Consider the following 17,856-nt stretch of genomic DNA (forward strand, 5'->3'; position numbering starts at 1 on the left):
CCTAATCTCATAAATGACTGGTGCTATAAGATGATACAACCAACTTGGCTTTTTAAGGAAATATTTTACTGCTTGGATATTTATGTATTAGTTTTAAAATGGCCCAATATATAAAATCATTTTAACAGAACCAACCAATAACTTTCATTCATATCCTAGCAACCAACTTGGTTCCAGAAATGTAACAAAAATGTATCTGTGGCTCATTCTTTTACCCAGCTGAATACCATGTTCTAAATGGTGATAAGTCAAAGAACACTAAAGAATATCAATGAATAGGACAATTTGTTTATCCCAGTAGATAAGAAAACCATTTGAGAAATAATAAGCCTCAAGAAGCTGGCCTATTTTGCACTGACTAATCCAGTTAATGAGACTGAAAGAAGGAACTGTGCATAGTTACCCAACCTTTACCTCGATCTTTCAAGGCTGCACATCCCTAGCAAATCTGCAATTTCTGTTTGTCTGTATGGTAAGACCCTTAATTCGTTACAGGGAGTGTTAGGAAGACATCATGGCCACAGGTGCAAGCCACATTCTTCAATTTAGGTTGATTAGAGAAAAAAAGATAATGTGGTCTGAATCTCCCTCTATTGATGTTTTGAACTCAGAAAACACAGGAAGGATGATGACCCAGGAACAGAGTGGCTGGGATCCCAGCGAAGCTGCTGACACCAAGGTTTTCCTGGTCTACCCTTCTTCTTCCGGTCTCCACAACAATCTGCGACCATAGGAACATAACTCTGGAAGTACCATTTTGCTTAGGATAACTGCTCCAGAGACAGGAAATGATACCTAATAAAGTAAAAAATGGGGGATATTTGGGACTTTTCATTTCTTTGGACTTAATTGTGAATTCCATTTATTTAGATCATAAGTAATGAACATAAAAAACAAGAACCTTTAACATCTCCCTAAGAATCTGATAATGGAAGATGGTTTATACAAATATGGGATTTATTTTTATACTGGTGACTGTTTATCTGGAATATCTATATTCTACCACCTGGACTCAGCATATATGACACAATGCAGTTGGGCATAATTTATGATGGGAAAGAGAATGGGGGGGATGCTTATTTTCTGCCTAGTGTACAAAGGGGCCTTCAATTGGGGATAAAATATTTGATGTACTATTCTTACACATTTCAGACTATTCAGGGGGCAAAGAATAAACTGGCCCCTCAGTGTCACAGGAGAATACACAATGGAGAAGTGGCTGGTACTAAGGATGAAGCTTTTAAAGCTCACTTTACACAGCTATCTCCTCTCCCAGAAACAGCCACATCCTTGGTTGACCATAAATGTGATTAAGCCTAGTGGGAAGACAGGAAACAGAGTGTAGGAAGTCAGACTCCTCTGCTAGGTTCTTCTCTTTGACCACGTCATTAAAGGCTATAATTAATCACATGCTTACATTCTATCCCATTTTATCCTCTTCTTAATCTCATTCTCTCTCAGAGCTTCAATTACTACTAACACACACACACACAAACCTACATATTATCCTATTATATGCTCTCATCGTGCTATATTCCTGATTCATAGTACTTATTACAGCTGAAAACTTATGATTATTTGTATAAGCGATCTTTTTCTTTTCTGCAATAGTACAAACTCCATGAAGACAGACACCATATCTTTTTGACTAAGTGCTCCTTTCCAGCACTTAGTATGATGTCTAGAACATAGTAGGTCCTCAAAAAAAAAATACTTGTTGAATGAAAAAGTAGAGAGAGGGGAACACCATTCCCATGGCTTCTTGTTTCCAGGTGGAAATATGCACTCCTATTAAATAAAATCTTCACAGGGACACATCTGACTGCTGAGATCAGGAAAGAGTAAGATGCATGCATGGCATAACCCCTTCCAGGCTCTCTTTATCTCTTGGATCTGCCTGCCAACAGAGAAGGTGGTTTCTAGTCTGCTCTCATTCATGTCATAAGTGGTCTGCCCTCACTAGGGAGACCTGTGGTTGTCCAAAAATGATAACTGGATGACTGCAACATTAATTTGGGCTGAATTATTATGATGCTACATATCTAAGCCTAACCAATACAGAAAAGGAAACATAGTTTCACTTACAAACGTCATTAAAACATCACCAACACATATTTAAGGTACATATTCTCTTATAAGCACCTAAGTAATTGTTGAGTCTATCCTTGAACCCATCCAGGACAGAAAACTCTCTACCTGATGAGCTAATTCCTTGTAATTTCTACCCCTCGAGCTATTTCCTTCTAGTTTATCTCTGGAGTCATACAAAACAAATCTAGTCTATTTCTTTTAACAATCCTTTTGAAATTATTTGTAAAACTGGTAAGTATCATGCCATTTATTCATTCAACTAAGATTTACTGAACAAATGGGCCAGGCACTCTGGCTAGGAATTTAGGAGAAAGTGTAAACAAGATAGATGCAATCCCTGCCTTTATGGGCTTATATTCTAGAGGAAAACGTAACAGAAATAAACAGACAATGATTTTATTCTGTTAAGGGCCATGAAGGAAGCAAACAAGAGAATGAGAAAGCAAAAAGGAATGGGGGTGGGAACCTACATTAAATGGGAGACTAAGCATCCAGAAAAGCCCTTCTGAGGAAGTGACATTAAACTGAGACCTCAGGGATAAGAAAGGGAAAAGAATATTCTAGACAAAAGAAATACATATAGGACCCTAAGACAAGAAAGAGTTTAGGGCATTTCAGGAACTGAAAGAAAACCATGTGGCTAGAATATAGAAGAGAATGGCATGAGATGAGGTTGAAGAAATAAACAGAGCTAAGATAGGGCAGGCCCTCACTGACCATAGTAAGAAGCTTGGGTGTTTTTTTTGTTTTGTTTTGTTTTTTTGCGGTAGGCGGGCCTCTCACTGCTGTGACCTCTCCCGTTGCAGACGGAGCACAGGCTCTGGACGGACGGAGCACAGGCTCTGGACGCGCAGGCTCAGCGGCCATGGCCCACGGACCCAGCCACTCCGCGGCATGTGGGATACTCCCAGACCGGGGCACGAATCCGTGTCCCCCGCATTGGCAGGCGGACTCTCAACCACTGCGCCACCAGGGAAGCCCAGCTTGGGTTTTATTTAATGGTTCACCACAACTCCTTCAAGTTAAATCGCCACATCCCCACATTTTTCATGATACCTTTTGATCCCTCTCATTACACTAGCCATCTTTTTCCACGTAGTATAGTTAGTATAACACATCTAAAATCTAAAATGCTAAAATGTTTAAAACTAAGTGTTTAAAACTAAGAGTTCTCCAAAATACGATCTTATCAGTACAGAGTAGAGAGGGACTACCACTTCATTCTAGATACTATGCTTTAATCAACAGTCTCAGAATGAATGAGCTCTTCTGTAACAGTTACATCACAACACTGATTGATACTGAGCTTGCTATGATGCTAAGACCCCCAAGTCTTTAACAGCTGCTATTCAACAGCCAAGCCTTATGCCCCAGTCATGATAAATGCTCCTCCTGAAAACTACTTAACCCCGTAGGTGGTAGCCTATTCACAGCTTCTCACTTCAAGATCCAAGACCCACATACTACCAACCAGATCTGACTTTATGATTACAGGTACTAATCAGCATGCCTAGTGCCAGCCAGAGGTGGTCAACATGGTAAAGGAAGAGAATTTCATGCCGAAAAACATAGAGTCAATATCTTTCAACTTTTGCATTATTCCTAGCTTTATATAATCTACATTTAGGCATGACATTACTCTATTAAAGTGAGGACGTTATTAATGAAGTTAACAATCATCCCTACGATTCCCCAAACTAAAAATCTCAACTTCTCCCTTCTTTTCTCCTCCACATATCCAATCAACCACAAACTCTAACACTAAATATTCCTCCAACACTTCTTTCTTGTCACTCCCCTAGTTCACGCTACTACAAGCTCACTAGATGACTGGAACAACCTCCTAACATGATTTACAAGACCCTTCATGCTCTGGCCTTAACTCAGCTCTTTGGCTTCATCTTTAAATCTTGTACCCTCCCTTCCCCCACTATGCAGACCTGTGATACTGAACTACTCTGTTCTGTGATTACGTAGCGTTTTACATACGTCCCTCTATCTAAAACATCTCTCCGTCTAAATATCTCCTTCCCTTTCATGCTAACGTTCACACAGTTGTCAAGTCTCAACCTAGATGTTACCTCCTCCAGAAAGTCTTCCCTGACCCCTACCCAACCCCCAGTCTGAATGAAGTATACTTCCTCCCTTCCTTGTACTTCCTCCATCTTATTTCTTGAGTTTATTGCTATTTACTGGTCAGCATCCTTCACAAGACCATAAACTCTCAGATATCCGAGAACATGCCTGTTTTGTTCACTACTAAGTATCAAACAACCAGCACAGTGCTCAGAACTAAATAGATACCACAATTGTATTTGCTGAGAGTGAAAGCGAGAAAGAGTGTGTGTGTACAAATGCACATGGGTAAATAAATGGAAGACACAAGATTTCTGGAAAGTGAGAAAGCCCTAACTTCCACACTTACAATAATTTTATTTAGATTTGTCTGACTTAAATTTGTAGCATTACAAATGAAACTCTATGTTTAACAGAAACTACATAATAAAAGATAAAACTGGTAAATATATAATCCATAAATTGTTGATGTATCATCATTCATTTGAATGTGTATTAAAATACTGAACCATTCTTTTCTTTAAAACACTAATAAGGTGATAAGTTGCAGTTCCAAATTACTAAAATGGCAAAATTTTATTCAGTCACTCATCCAAAGTAGTCAATATTCCAGAAAAAACAAACCTGCTTGAGCCCTAATATGCACATAGGTCACTGATACCCAATGACAAGTAAAAACAGTTCGCCTTGGGACCATCACAACAATCCGGTTTTGATAAGTAGGAAATAATTTGATACTTACTCACACAATACCACATATTTTTCAAGAGAGTCAATCAGTAGTTTGCTATCTCCTTGATGAAAGTGCAGAGCAGGGAGAACGACGTCATCCTTTAGACAGAATACCAAATACGACCAGCCCATACCCTCTTTGTTTTGCTTGATTGATTTCAGGTCTGTCAAACTGAACAGGAATGACCATTTGCTTTTCCCATTTCTATGACTTGGAGCATCTTAAAAACAAGAAAGTGGGGCAAAATATTTTTGTTCACCTTTTTAAAAGGTACTGACAGCACTCTTCATGACTGCCTAACAGATATTTGTTGAACCTAGGGAACAACTACAGCACTGATATTACCATGGCTTCCACCTGTATTAGAAATGGCTACATACATTTTCTTAAAAGAATAGTTTTTAAAATAATTATCTTACTGTATACAAATTGAAAAAAATACTACCCTTATTTAAAATATCAGCTTTGCCCCAAAATGATCATGGCTTTGGAAGCAAGCAGGCCAGACTCAAACTGCAGCACCACCATCTTACTAACTGAATGATTTGGGGCAAATAATTGAATCTCTCTGAGCCTCAGTTTCTTCATCTGTAAAATGGAGATAATTATACTTACCTCCCAATGTTATCCTAAGAATTAAAAGAGATAATACTTGTCAACTAATGAGTACAGTGCCAAGTATATAGTAAATATTCAATAAATATTCACCTTTTCCAATTCCCTCAAATACAAATGGCATGATGCATTTGGAGAGGCATTTAAAACAAAACAAAAAAAACAAAAACAAAACCAACCTTTATTCCTCACTTCCTTTTGGAATTATTTTTACTAGATTACATTGAGTGAAGGTAAAAGTATACCAGTATAAAAAGTAAGGGGGGAAAGTGGGGGTGCGTGGGATGAACCGGGAGATTGGGATTGACATATATGTACTATTGATACTATGTATAAAATAGATAACTAATGAGAACCTACTGTATAGCTCAGGGAACTCTACTCAGTGCTCTGTGGTGAACTAAATGGAAAAGAAATCCAAAAAACAAGAGGACATAATGTATATGTATAGCCGATTCACTTTGCTGTACAGTAGAAACTAACACAACACTGTAAAGCAACTATACTCCAATAAAAATTAATTTTAAAAAAAAGTAACATTAGAGTGAGTACACAGACAGACATTTGCAAAAACCCAAAGAACAGTGGGGAATTGAGGATGAAAAGGTAACTAAGTTGTGAATGCTTCAAAGAGAATAAATACATTCAGTCTTCCTGCTAAATCAACCTTCTACTAAATTAAGACCTCAGTTCAAACCAAACTATAGCTATGTAAAATAAAGCATTTCCTAGTGTGTGGGGGCTGTTTACAGGAGCTTAAAATCCTAGGTTTGTGAATAATATTGCAATTGATAACAAGCAATGTAAAGATTATCTATTTAAATAAAAATTTAAAGAACAAGGGAAAAAAGTTATCTAATACTTATATTTAATTTCTAATCTAAAAATGTTATTTTACTTGAACATTTTAACGCAGACTTAAGCATGTCATGTCTCTGAAATTTTAAAAGACCTTTTCTCTTACGTTATTTGCTAAGAAGTGTCATACTATCCTGTTATTGAAAATCTTTATTAATTCCATCCCAACACTATCAATTCCACAAAGATAAACTGTATAGATTATATCTGCTTATAGAACTTACTCAAAGGGTAGATCAGTCAGTACTGACCTGCATGTATGTCACCTTCCTATATAGTCAGAACACTACAGCTCCATCACCTCCAACAAAATCTCCTAAACTGACACAGAAACCTACAGCTTACAGAAACCTCTACCTGGCAAGGAATGCAGACACCATTACTCTTTCATGGACACTAGCAAGTTATCATCTGAATCAAAGTCCAGAAAGGCTAAGTAACTTATCTATGCAGTGCCCTGCCTACTTCCACACCAGTTCAGATGGTGAACTCATATCTAAGGCTGATACCAGATTAAGTACCACGTGCTCACTTTACGACACATCATGTTTCACTGCAATTTATATTATAGAGCTCATAACACCATCACAAACTAATATGAAAGTGAGAACAATTCTAGAATTCCAACATTTTATGAATCACTTAAGTGTGAATGCACCTGGACTACGTCGACGTAGAAAGGATACATACTACTAGATTATCTGCAAAGACCAAAAATATTTTCACAGCAAAACAGCAATGAAAAACCAGATACCATTTTTTATCTTAAATTCCACAAAAAGTATTTAATAAAAGTCATGCAAGAAAATCATATGAAGAATATTAAATAATATATGCAGGCATATCAGAAGTTTGTGCATATTCAAATGTAAAAATTTTACACAGATTTTTTCCCTTGTTAATGGAAGAGACACACATTACATATTAAATACAAAAGAAAATTCCTCACACACTTCCTCACTTAAAGCTCTGATAAACAATGAGACAAACATTACAAGTCAATCCCAGAAGTCCCTTTTCTAGAGTATAAGCTTCATGAGAACAAGAACTTAATTCTGTTCACAGCTTTATCCCCAGTGCCTAGAAGAGTGACTAGCAGATAGTAGGTAGTCAAAGATGTGTTAAATAAATGAATAATCTACTAACCAAGTCAACAGAAAAGTAATCTGCAATTTGGTCTACCAATAATAGCTAACCAGAATTAGAAGTTGTTACAAAGGAAAACTAACAGAATCCAACAGTTAACTCAAAATTTCCTTCTTTCTCCTTAAACAAAGGTAAATAAAGCTAATTAGTTCTGATGAACTTACTGTGTTACCCAATATATGTAAAAAATAACTCCAACACACTGACGTGGGAAAAATGGCCATAACAGCAAAAAAGTAAACAAAACAATTCAGTAAGTCTCCATATGTCTTGAACAGAATTAACAGCAAGGACGTGACATTTTATCTGAATGGGTTTCCAGAACATCACAGCAGTCTGCTGTTCTGGGAAGATATATTTTCAAAACATTTGATCTAATATATAAAAACAAAGACTTAGCAGTATATTTAAGAAATATAAAGTTTAAAAAGTCTTCAATAGTCAATTTTTTTTAAAGGTTTGTCCCCATTTTGCTCTGTGAATCACAAAAAAGGTAAAAAGTGTGAAGTTTATAATAATAAAAATTTTATTTGAAAAAACGCTTTTCAAAAGTGTAAAAAATTATGGCAGAAATTTAAATTCTGAAACATCAAGATTAGAAAATGTCTTCTTTAAGAAGGAGTTTTGATGAAATATGATTGGATGAGGTAGACAGTCTAGGATAAGATGGGATGGAATGGGATGAGATGAAACAGAGTAAATGTACTTCATTAACTCCTTGTTCTGTTAAATATGTGCATGTGTATGCACACTGGGCCATACTGTGCAATGTGTTTCTTTCTGCTATCATAAAACTTTTTAAACAGTGGAGAAAAGAAAGAAAAAGAAATGTGTCCTTAACTTTTAATAATTACTAAATAAAGGCTCCTTACAAGGCATAATGCAATGCCAAGATACATAAGCAGTATTTAGATCTGTGGGTTTTTTGCTAAGCTACACAGCTACACAGAGGTTCTCAACTCTGCACACTAAAATAACCAGGAGGGCTTTTGAAAAATACAGAAAAATAGGGATGCCCAGGCTCCATCTCCAGAGTATGATTTAATTTGCTGGATGAAACCCAGGCACTGGTACTTTTTTCAAAAGCCTAACTTCCCCATGTGATTTCAATGTGCAGCCAGTTAAAAAACCATTAATCTAAAAAGACCTTTATTGTCAGATTATGCTCTTCTCAAACATGTAATGCTTCTTTTATGAAATTTTGAAAACTCACTCCTTTTGCTCATTTCTGTAACCTTTTTCATTTTCAAGGATTTAACAATATTAGGCAAACAAAAAATAGCAATTCACATAAACCAATCCTGAAGATCCAGTCTAGAGAAGTTAAAAATCCCTCACATGTTAAATATACTAAAATCCTGTGGTTTTATCCTTCCTTAACATTTCTGCATTGTTCTGGTTAAGAACCTTCCCTAGAATGGGAATGCAAAACAACAAAAAAAAAAGACATACATGCATGAGCTGGCTGTTATCGAAAGTCTGTGACTTACTATTTCTTAATTGCCACTGTTCCCAAGAAATGATACAGTACAAAGTATAACTACTGTATGAGAATGATTCCCCAGGCCATACATGAAAATCAATTTTACTTAGTAACAATGCTATATAAACGTAGCAATACATATTCTAGTCAATTTAGGCTAGACTTTTTGAATCTGGTAAATGCGGATAAATCCTAAACTGAGATCAAAATCACTGAAAGATAAAATATCCTATTAGTTATAATACACAAAGAAATCAATAGAAAAAAATTTTAACTCTATACAGTGTTTAATATTTTTTAAAGAGATCACAAATAGGCGGGCCACATCACAGGTGGGCTAGCTAGATCATATCTGGGGTAGTATACATGTTCTATCAGATTGCTAGGTTGGCTCTTTTCTGTTATCTACATGTAGGTAGTCACCACACAGCAAACATAAATTTAATGTATATATAAAGGAGAACAGATGCGGGACATATACAAAGGGGAGTTGCAATGAGCTGTGAAGATACCAGTAAACACTGAAATTAGAACGGCATGGTTTAGTGGTATACTTCATCTCCCCCTGGTGCTTTAGGATGAAATAACATGATTTTTTTTTTTTTATTCTACTGGATTAAGAAAAATGTGCATGAGAGATAGCCAAAGCAATTTTTTAAGTGTTTCTATTTTCTGCCATTAATAACTACAAAACAGAACAAATATTTTTAAAGCCTTTTTATGCGGTCACAACCAACAAAGCAACAAAAAGATGAAAAAGGAATATAAATAAAATAAATGGGAATTATACATATTAATCAAAGCACCAACTCATCCTTCTTCTAAGAAACATTAAAGGATTTTCTTTGCACTTTTGTTTATATTATATAGTAGCAAATCAGTTTAAGATTTCAAACGATTTAATTCATACCTCCATTGGTATGTGGTTTCTTTTTAAATGAAATTGTATTAACCATGTCCCACTCTGCTTCGTAACTGTTCAGATGTTCCAGTCCTCGATGAGCTCTTTCTTTTGGGGCCTGGGTCCATTCCACGACTGAACTGGAGTCCTAAAATAATTATAACATGTAAGATATTTAGGGACTAAGACTAGAATTTCATTTCAATCAATAACGTCTTCTCAGCTTCTATATAAATTAAGTTTGTAGGTTGTGGCAGATACCTCTGGTGGGAAAGCCAAACACTATTTCCTACCCTTTTCTCCCTGGCTCAGCTGACCAAAAAGACAAGAAAACCTTGTCCAGATTCTCCTGCAGTTAGGGTTGCCAATGAAATATAAGCATAAGTCAACAGTAGGGCCTTGGAAATGCTTTTGCTTTCCTAATAAAAGCTCCATCCCTTTTTCCCTATTTCCTGCTTTTGATGCAGCTATGCTGCCTAAAAACATAATAGCCACCTTATAATCATAAAGACAAACACTGCAAATAGCTCCAAACCTCCAGGCTTCTGGTTATTTGAGGAACATACCCAATGGTGGTTACTTATTTAAACCACCATTGGTTGCACATGTCTCTTAATCAAAATCAGCTAAAAGCTACAAATACCATATCTACATGTTCAGTTCTAAAGAACTTTCTATTTTAAAAGAGAATAAAACCAAAAGTCTAAAATGCTATGTTAATAATCTGACTAAATCAAAAAGTTTAACTTCTATTCAACAAAAGATACCACACATAAGTTAAAGATAAGCAAAACTGTGTGAAAATGTTTCCAAAACATATGGAAGATGACAGAAAAACATCCAGAATACAAAAACAACTCCTACCTATGTACTGAGAAATCAACAAACATCAAAAGAGAAAAATAAGGAAATGATATGAACAAGCAAATCAAAGAAGAAATATGAAGTGACAAACAAAGGAAGATGTCCACCTTCAGAAACAATCCAAGAAAAGCAAGTAAAGATGAATTTAAATTTTTCTGGCCCATTCAATTAAAAAATAAAAATATGGAAGACAGTGTGAGGAAATGCTGTATCTCACACTGTTGATGACAGTGCTAATTAGTACTGACTCAAATGTATAATTGAGTCATATTTATTAAAATTCAAAATATGCATGTTTCACAATAACTCTCTTCTCATCTACTTTAGAGAAATACACATGTATACAAAGAGGCAGATACAAGAATTTTCATCACAGAGTTGTTTGTAAAAGTGAAAATCTGAATATATCTTATCATCCATCAATGAAGGAATAAGTAAATAAACTAGCGGGTAGCCAATAAAATGCTAGGCAGAAGTTTAAAGACTGATATCTGTTCATGTGTATATATGTTCAATAATGTAAATAAAACGAAGTAAATAAAATGAAGTTAAGAAACAATGTATGCAGTATAACAACTACATGGAACATATGTAATTAGAAACACACTAGAGAAAACCAGGGATGAATGAATGAATGGATGGATGGATGGATGGATAGATAGATATGATAGGAAATGTGTACCAATAAAAGTCTGGAAAGATATACATTAAACAGGGACAGATTAGGGACAGGGTTCTAGTCAAGCAGGACTTCAACTTTCTATTATTTGAATTTTTTATAACAAGAATGTATTCGTGTATTGCTAGTGTGTAATTCTTTTTAAAAATGGAAAAAGGGGGCTTCCCTGGTGGCACAGTGGTTGAGAGTCCGCCTGCCGATGAGGGGATGCGGGCTCGTGCCCTGGTCCAGGAAGATCCCACATGCCATGGAGCGGCTGGTCCCGTGAGCCATGGCCACTGAGCCTGCGCGTCCGGAGCCTGTGCTCCGCAACGGGAGAGGCCACAACAGTGAGAGGTCCACGTACCGCAAAAAAAAAAAAAAAAAAAAAGGAAAAAAGAAGATTTATAGGAACAGGAATATATTATAAACAAAAGAAATTAATAAGAAATAGAAACAGACTGAAGAATAGAGGGAAAAGCTGAATGAATGAAGTTATAAAGTGTAGTGTTTTTTCCTCCAAGTCCTTCCTCTGATGTCATTTTTCAGGGAGCCCTCCTCGTTTGCCCAATTTAAAAAAATGCAACCCTTACCACCATCACTACCAACTTTCCCATCAATAGTAGGGAAAGCGAAGCAGCATTTACAGAACCCCACCCCACACAAAGGCTTGGAACTAGTAAATCAGGTACTTCTGGAAACTAGAATAAAGGTTAAGCTGAAAACAGGACTACTAACAAAAGTTGAGAAGACTGAAGGTTTATTCATTGTAAAAGGTAAAACAGATTATCTGTGGATTAGGAGAAACCAGGGACACTGAGCAAAGAGATAATACACTGAAAACAGGAGAATTAACTGAAAGTTCATCTATATAATAAGTTGGCAAGACTCCCAGCTCTCTTCCTCCACTCAGTTCCCACAACAGTGGAATCCAGCTTTCCCTCTCCAGGCAGGAATCTGTAGATTCTTCTCTGACAAATGACTAGCCCACAAAAGAAGACCCAGGTTTCAATATCGGGGATTCCCCAAGGAAAACAGCCTAGCCAAGTCACCCTGAGTCCCAACTATTAACAAACCTACCCATACATAGAGAGAGTATAATCAGTTTTTTGTGTTTGCTGTTAAATATGAGCACCACAATACAAAGATCACCAAATGTCAAAGGCAAGTGTTTACATAAAAGATAAAGTCCAAATGAAATACGAAAAAAAAAAAGTCAATTAGAGGAGGTGGACTATATACAGAGATGAAAACATCTAAAATACTATCCCTCAGAAATAAGGAAGAATAGTACATCCATGAAGAACAGGATACTATTTTTTAGAAGAGGGGAAAGGGGACACATAACAAAATGTATTAGAAATCTAAAAAACAGCAAAAATGAAAAAGGCAATAGAAGAACTGGAAGATAAAACTGAAGAAATTTCCTAGAAAATAATACACACATACACAAAGAGTTAGAAAATAGTAAAGTATTAAAATATTACAGGACCAGTCCAAAGCATGTAGAGTTCCAGAAAGAAAGAAAATAGAAAATGGAGATGAAGAAGAAATCATCACTAAAATAATTCAAGAATATTTCCTAAAAACTAAAGGATACAAGTTTTCACGTTAAAAAAAAGCCTATCAAGCACCCAACACAGTGGATAAAAAAGACCACAAGGGCACAACATGTCCAGAACATCTACAACACTAGAAACAAAAAGGCAATTCTAAAAGCTTCTAAAGAGGAAAAAAACATAGCAAGGATCAGGAATTAGAATGCAGCAGACTTAACATCAATAAAGGAAATTAGTCAAACCTGAGACAATAACTTTCAAAACTACGAGGGGAAAATTATTTTCAAACTGTAATTCTATGCCAGCCAGCTATCAATTCAGAATAAGGATAGAAAAGTCTGAAAACAGAAATGTTTTTGCCCTCATACACCCTTTTTCTCAGGAAGCACTGGAGGTGCACCAAAACTAGGGAGTAAACCAAAATATAAGATAGCAGAGGATACAGGAAATGGGGATTAAAATATGGGAAAGAGGCAAAAAGAATCCCCAGGATAATTGCTGCACAGCAAGCCAAAAGAGCAACCAGTTCAGAAGGAACTTGTAAGAAGGCTCTGGAAGAAAAGTTTCTAAGAAGATGACACTGGAAGATCATCTATGTGATTAAATATTTTGAGAAGAAATGTGGACAACTGGGCCATAGTTTCAGGGTGAATTAGAGATAAGATAGAGCTAAATCTCTACCTTCCATAGTGAGATGTCAACACGAAACAAACATTAAACATAAGTTAATCCAACTATTCCATTCCTGGGTTTTCAAGGAAAAATGTATCCACACAGAAACTTGAGTATGAACATTCACAGCAGCATTATTTACATAAGCCTAAAAATGAAAACCTAAATGTCCATCAACCGATGAACGAATAAACAAAATGTGGTACATATCCATAAATGCAATATTACTCAGAAAAAAAGGAAAGAAACAAAGTACTGACAGGTGCTACAACATGGATGAACCTTGAAAACATTATGCTAAGTGAAAGAAGCCAGTCACAAAAGACTACATATTATATGATTCCATAGATACAATGTCCACAACAGACAAATCCTCAGAGACAGACAGTAAATTAATGGGTGCAGAGGACTGGAGTTAGGTGGGAATGAGGGGTGACTGCTAAGAGGTACAGTTTCTTTTCTGGAAGTAATGGAAATGTTCAAAAGTTAGATATTGGTGATGGTTGCACAACTCTGTAAACATACTAAAAACACTGAATTATATACTTTAGAAGAGTGAATTTTATGGTATATGAATTATATCTCAATAAAGTTTTTATTTAAAAAAAAATGGCATTCCTTCAGTCATGCATTTTTTTCTTAAATACCTTTCCAGCATACAGAATACTAGAAGAATCTAATGCATCATCCAATGGTCTCCAGTCCACTATTACTTCAGCATCCTAGAGAAAGAAATTATTAACCATATTTACTATTCAGCAATATCCTATATTTTTAGTCACCTATACTTAATTCCCTGAGCTGAAAATGAGATTTTTAACCCCTTAAATTTATCAGCACGTTAAATATGGAATATCATATGTAAACCACTATTTGACAACAATGTATATAGATTTCTAAACTCTGCCTTTCATTATAAAAAAATTATATTACTGCAACTTTTACATAAGTTTTAAAATATTCCATACCATTTTACTGGCTTATCTAAAGCATTTTATTTCTAACATCACTTCCATGTTAAATTTACAACCATTGCTCAATTACATAATTTTATCTTACATGTGAAATTCAAGCCTGCTGATAATGCCCCAATTATTAATTATTAAATTATTTAAACAATTGAATTAAAATTATATTTTATTTAAACATAAACAATTATTAAATAAAGTCTTTTACTAGAAACATACCTTTTCTAAAACACGTAATATTCCTGAAATCAAGCTGTCTTGGTCACTGGTCTTTCCAAAAGATGAATGAATATACACCCCTTCCTGTTCATATATAATCTGGAATGGCAAAAATAAGATTAAATCACACCATTTTTATTCAATACTATTTCAACGTTTTAAAAAAACTTAAGAGATGTTTTCCTATAATGCCTGAACCAAGTTTCTGGTTATTTCATATAAAAATGTATTATCTTAAAAATACTACTCAGACTTAAAAGCACTTCAAACAAAGATAAACTAGAAGGAAATTTGCTTTGTTATGCATGCAAGTTTTTTGGTTTAGTGATAATCATGATCTTGATCTTCTCCTTAAACAAAGATGTCAGGCTAATTGTTATGTGACCCTATATGCAAATTCCACTTAACATATATTTTTAACAAACATTAAGCAAAGTATTGGGTTCAAACTGAAAATATCCAAAAATAAGAACAGATGAAATATAATGAAAAATTAATGATTTCTAACTATTTCATAACAGCACATAAGTTTATTTTGGTGTGCTTTTGTAGCACAGTGGCATAGAAAATAAGATGGGACTATTAAAAAGTAATGATGAGGACTTCTTGGAAAAACTAGTTTAAACTAGTTCAAGCTCACAAACACTGAGTGCTTCTATATGTAAAAGCATGTAAGACAGTAGGTATAAGAAAATGACTAAGACATGGCCCCTGAACAGTGTCCTATGGGAATACAGGGGAGACTTAAGTAAATTCCAGAGTAAACTGAAACGTTTATAAAGTTAAGCCTTATGTTCTAAAGGCATAATGTTACATATTAAGATTCTAGGGAGCTTCCCTGGTGGTCCAGTGGTTAAGACTCCACGCTGCCAACACAGGGGGCACAGGTTCAATCCCTGGTTGGGGAACTAGGATCCCACATGCTGTGTGGCGCGGTCAAAGGATAAAACAACAACAACAACAAATATATATATATATATATATGGAACAAATGGGGAAGAAATATTTGTAACATATACAATAAACATTTAAAAAAAAAGATTCTACTCCTGGGACCAATTTCAAACTATTAAAAAATTTTTTTCATTATGAAAATAAGTAAAAGGGAAATAAAGTAGTCACTTCCAGACATTACAAACTTATGTAATTTTGACATAAGTTTGGAATAGTGTACTTTCTATTTATGTAAACCTTTTATTAATACAATCACATCTCTATTCAGAATACCATGGGGACCAAGAACGCAGGACAAGCAACACAGGCCATCACTATCGCCCCCCAGTTGACATTTGTGGAACACTTATGCACTAAGAATTCCACGTTATAGTTTAATCCTTACAATAACCCAAGACCATAGGTTCTATAACTATATCATTATAACTACATCATTAGGATGAGGAGCCCATCTGTGTGAACAAGAAAATTGAAAGAGAACGATACAAATGGTAAGGGGTGGTGTGGAGTATGAAACCTGGGCAGTCTGACACCAGAGAACTGTTCTCTTAGCCACTGCACCACAAAGCTCCCACATTACTTTTACTGCCTCTCTTGTTATGTTAATCACTTGTGATACAGACTTACATCATGTCAAGAAAGAGTCCTTCCAGTAATCAAGATCACCAGAGAAGTTTTGATCTCAAAAACCCAAGATGGCCTTCAATGAAATAGTTGTTAAACACAAGACTCGCATTAAGCAGAAGGCAAAGACTGGGGACAGCATGAGTTGGGGAGTGGTGAGAAACAATTCTATACTGTTTGTATAGAAATGAAAAATCAGATTTATTCACTCATGTGCACAAAGATATGCATAAGAATATTCACAATAGTATTATTTATAACATGGTGGGTGGTAGAGTAGGAAAGGAGGAAAAGGAAGGTATGAATCTAAATGACCACAGAGAGGAAAATTATAAAATATATTCTGTGATATTCATTCTATGGAGAATACTATTCAGAAGTTAAGAGGTAGATTAAACAGACAGACATATATGGAAAAACCTTCCAATTATACATAATATGATGACACTTATACTTTTAAAAGTTTCTCTATATCTGTGTAAAATACAGAGAATAAGCTCTGGAAGGACACACTTTAATGTTAACAAAGGCTACTTCTGAAAAAGATAATGGGATGGGGAAAGGTTGAAAGAGGAACTGTAACTTTCTATGTTAATGCTGAACTTACTTGAAAATTTCAAAGTATAAATATATAGTTATATATTACTTCAATAATTAAAAATTAATTTTAATGAGTAAAGTAAAAAGAGGGAATTCCAGAAGTATAAACTATAACCTTTCTGGACTTTCGTTTATCAATGTATAAAACAGGGGCCACAAAACAGAAGTATGAAAAGGCTATGGGAAAAATAAAATCCCTTAAAATCTCAAGCTTTTTTGACAAAAGATATCCAGAAACTTCACTTTAGCATATTGTCACCTAATACTCAGCTATCAGAACAATCAAGAGCTCTATAGCTGAAAAAGGGACACTCATTTGCCAAGAAAAGCTTGGTACCATTAATAGTACAATCAAAGATTCTGTGGTACTATTAATACTAAAGAGATTCCAGAGCCTTTATGAAATAAATGAACCCTAAAGAAAATGAAATACTTCAGGTAACTGAAGCACATTAAGCAGCTCTTCCTTCCCCATACATATGTTAGTGAAGTGTTGCCTTATTCTCTTTTTCATTTAAGAAAAAGTTGAGCTTCCGAAGTAATTTAGGTGGGAAAATATCTTGAAAAGTATTAAAGTACCAGGTACCTCACAAAAAGTCAAAACTGCACTCATCTCACGTTCTGTGTTCTTAACTTTTTAGCACTTTTTGAGGGACAAATTACATGCCCAAAATTCCACAATCCCAAACCCAGACTTGTACTGTCTTTCGAAAGCGGTCATGTTCAGCTTTTTGATTTGAAGAGTGTGATATTACATGCTCTTACAATATTACACCCTTGAGATATTACCTGCTCAATACAAATTAATTCTGCGGAAGGAATAAAATCTGTAAAT

General features: G+C 35.2%; 1 protein-coding gene across 4 annotated transcripts in view; it reads right to left on the minus strand.

The window, feature by feature from the left end:
- TBC1D15 (TBC1 domain family member 15) overlaps nt 1-17,856 on the minus strand; it is a 64,130-nt gene that overhangs the window by 27,755 nt on the left and 18,519 nt on the right. For all 4 annotated transcript variants that reach the window (XM_033866316.2, XM_033866315.2, XM_033866317.2 and 1 more), the window contains exons 2-5: nt 14,844-14,942; nt 14,304-14,378; nt 9,913-10,051; nt 4,910-5,120 (exon numbers count right to left, since the gene is read on the minus strand). In XM_033866316.2, coding sequence (XP_033722207.1) covers nt 4,910-5,120; nt 9,913-10,051; nt 14,304-14,378; nt 14,844-14,942 — 524 coding nt within the window. The remainder of the gene's footprint in view (nt 1-4,909; nt 5,121-9,912; nt 10,052-14,303; nt 14,379-14,843; nt 14,943-17,856) is intronic.

The sequence above is a fragment of the Tursiops truncatus genome, chromosome 11, assembly GCF_011762595.2.
Source record: "Tursiops truncatus isolate mTurTru1 chromosome 11, mTurTru1.mat.Y, whole genome shotgun sequence".
NCBI classification, from domain to species: domain Eukaryota; kingdom Metazoa; phylum Chordata; class Mammalia; order Artiodactyla; family Delphinidae; genus Tursiops; species Tursiops truncatus.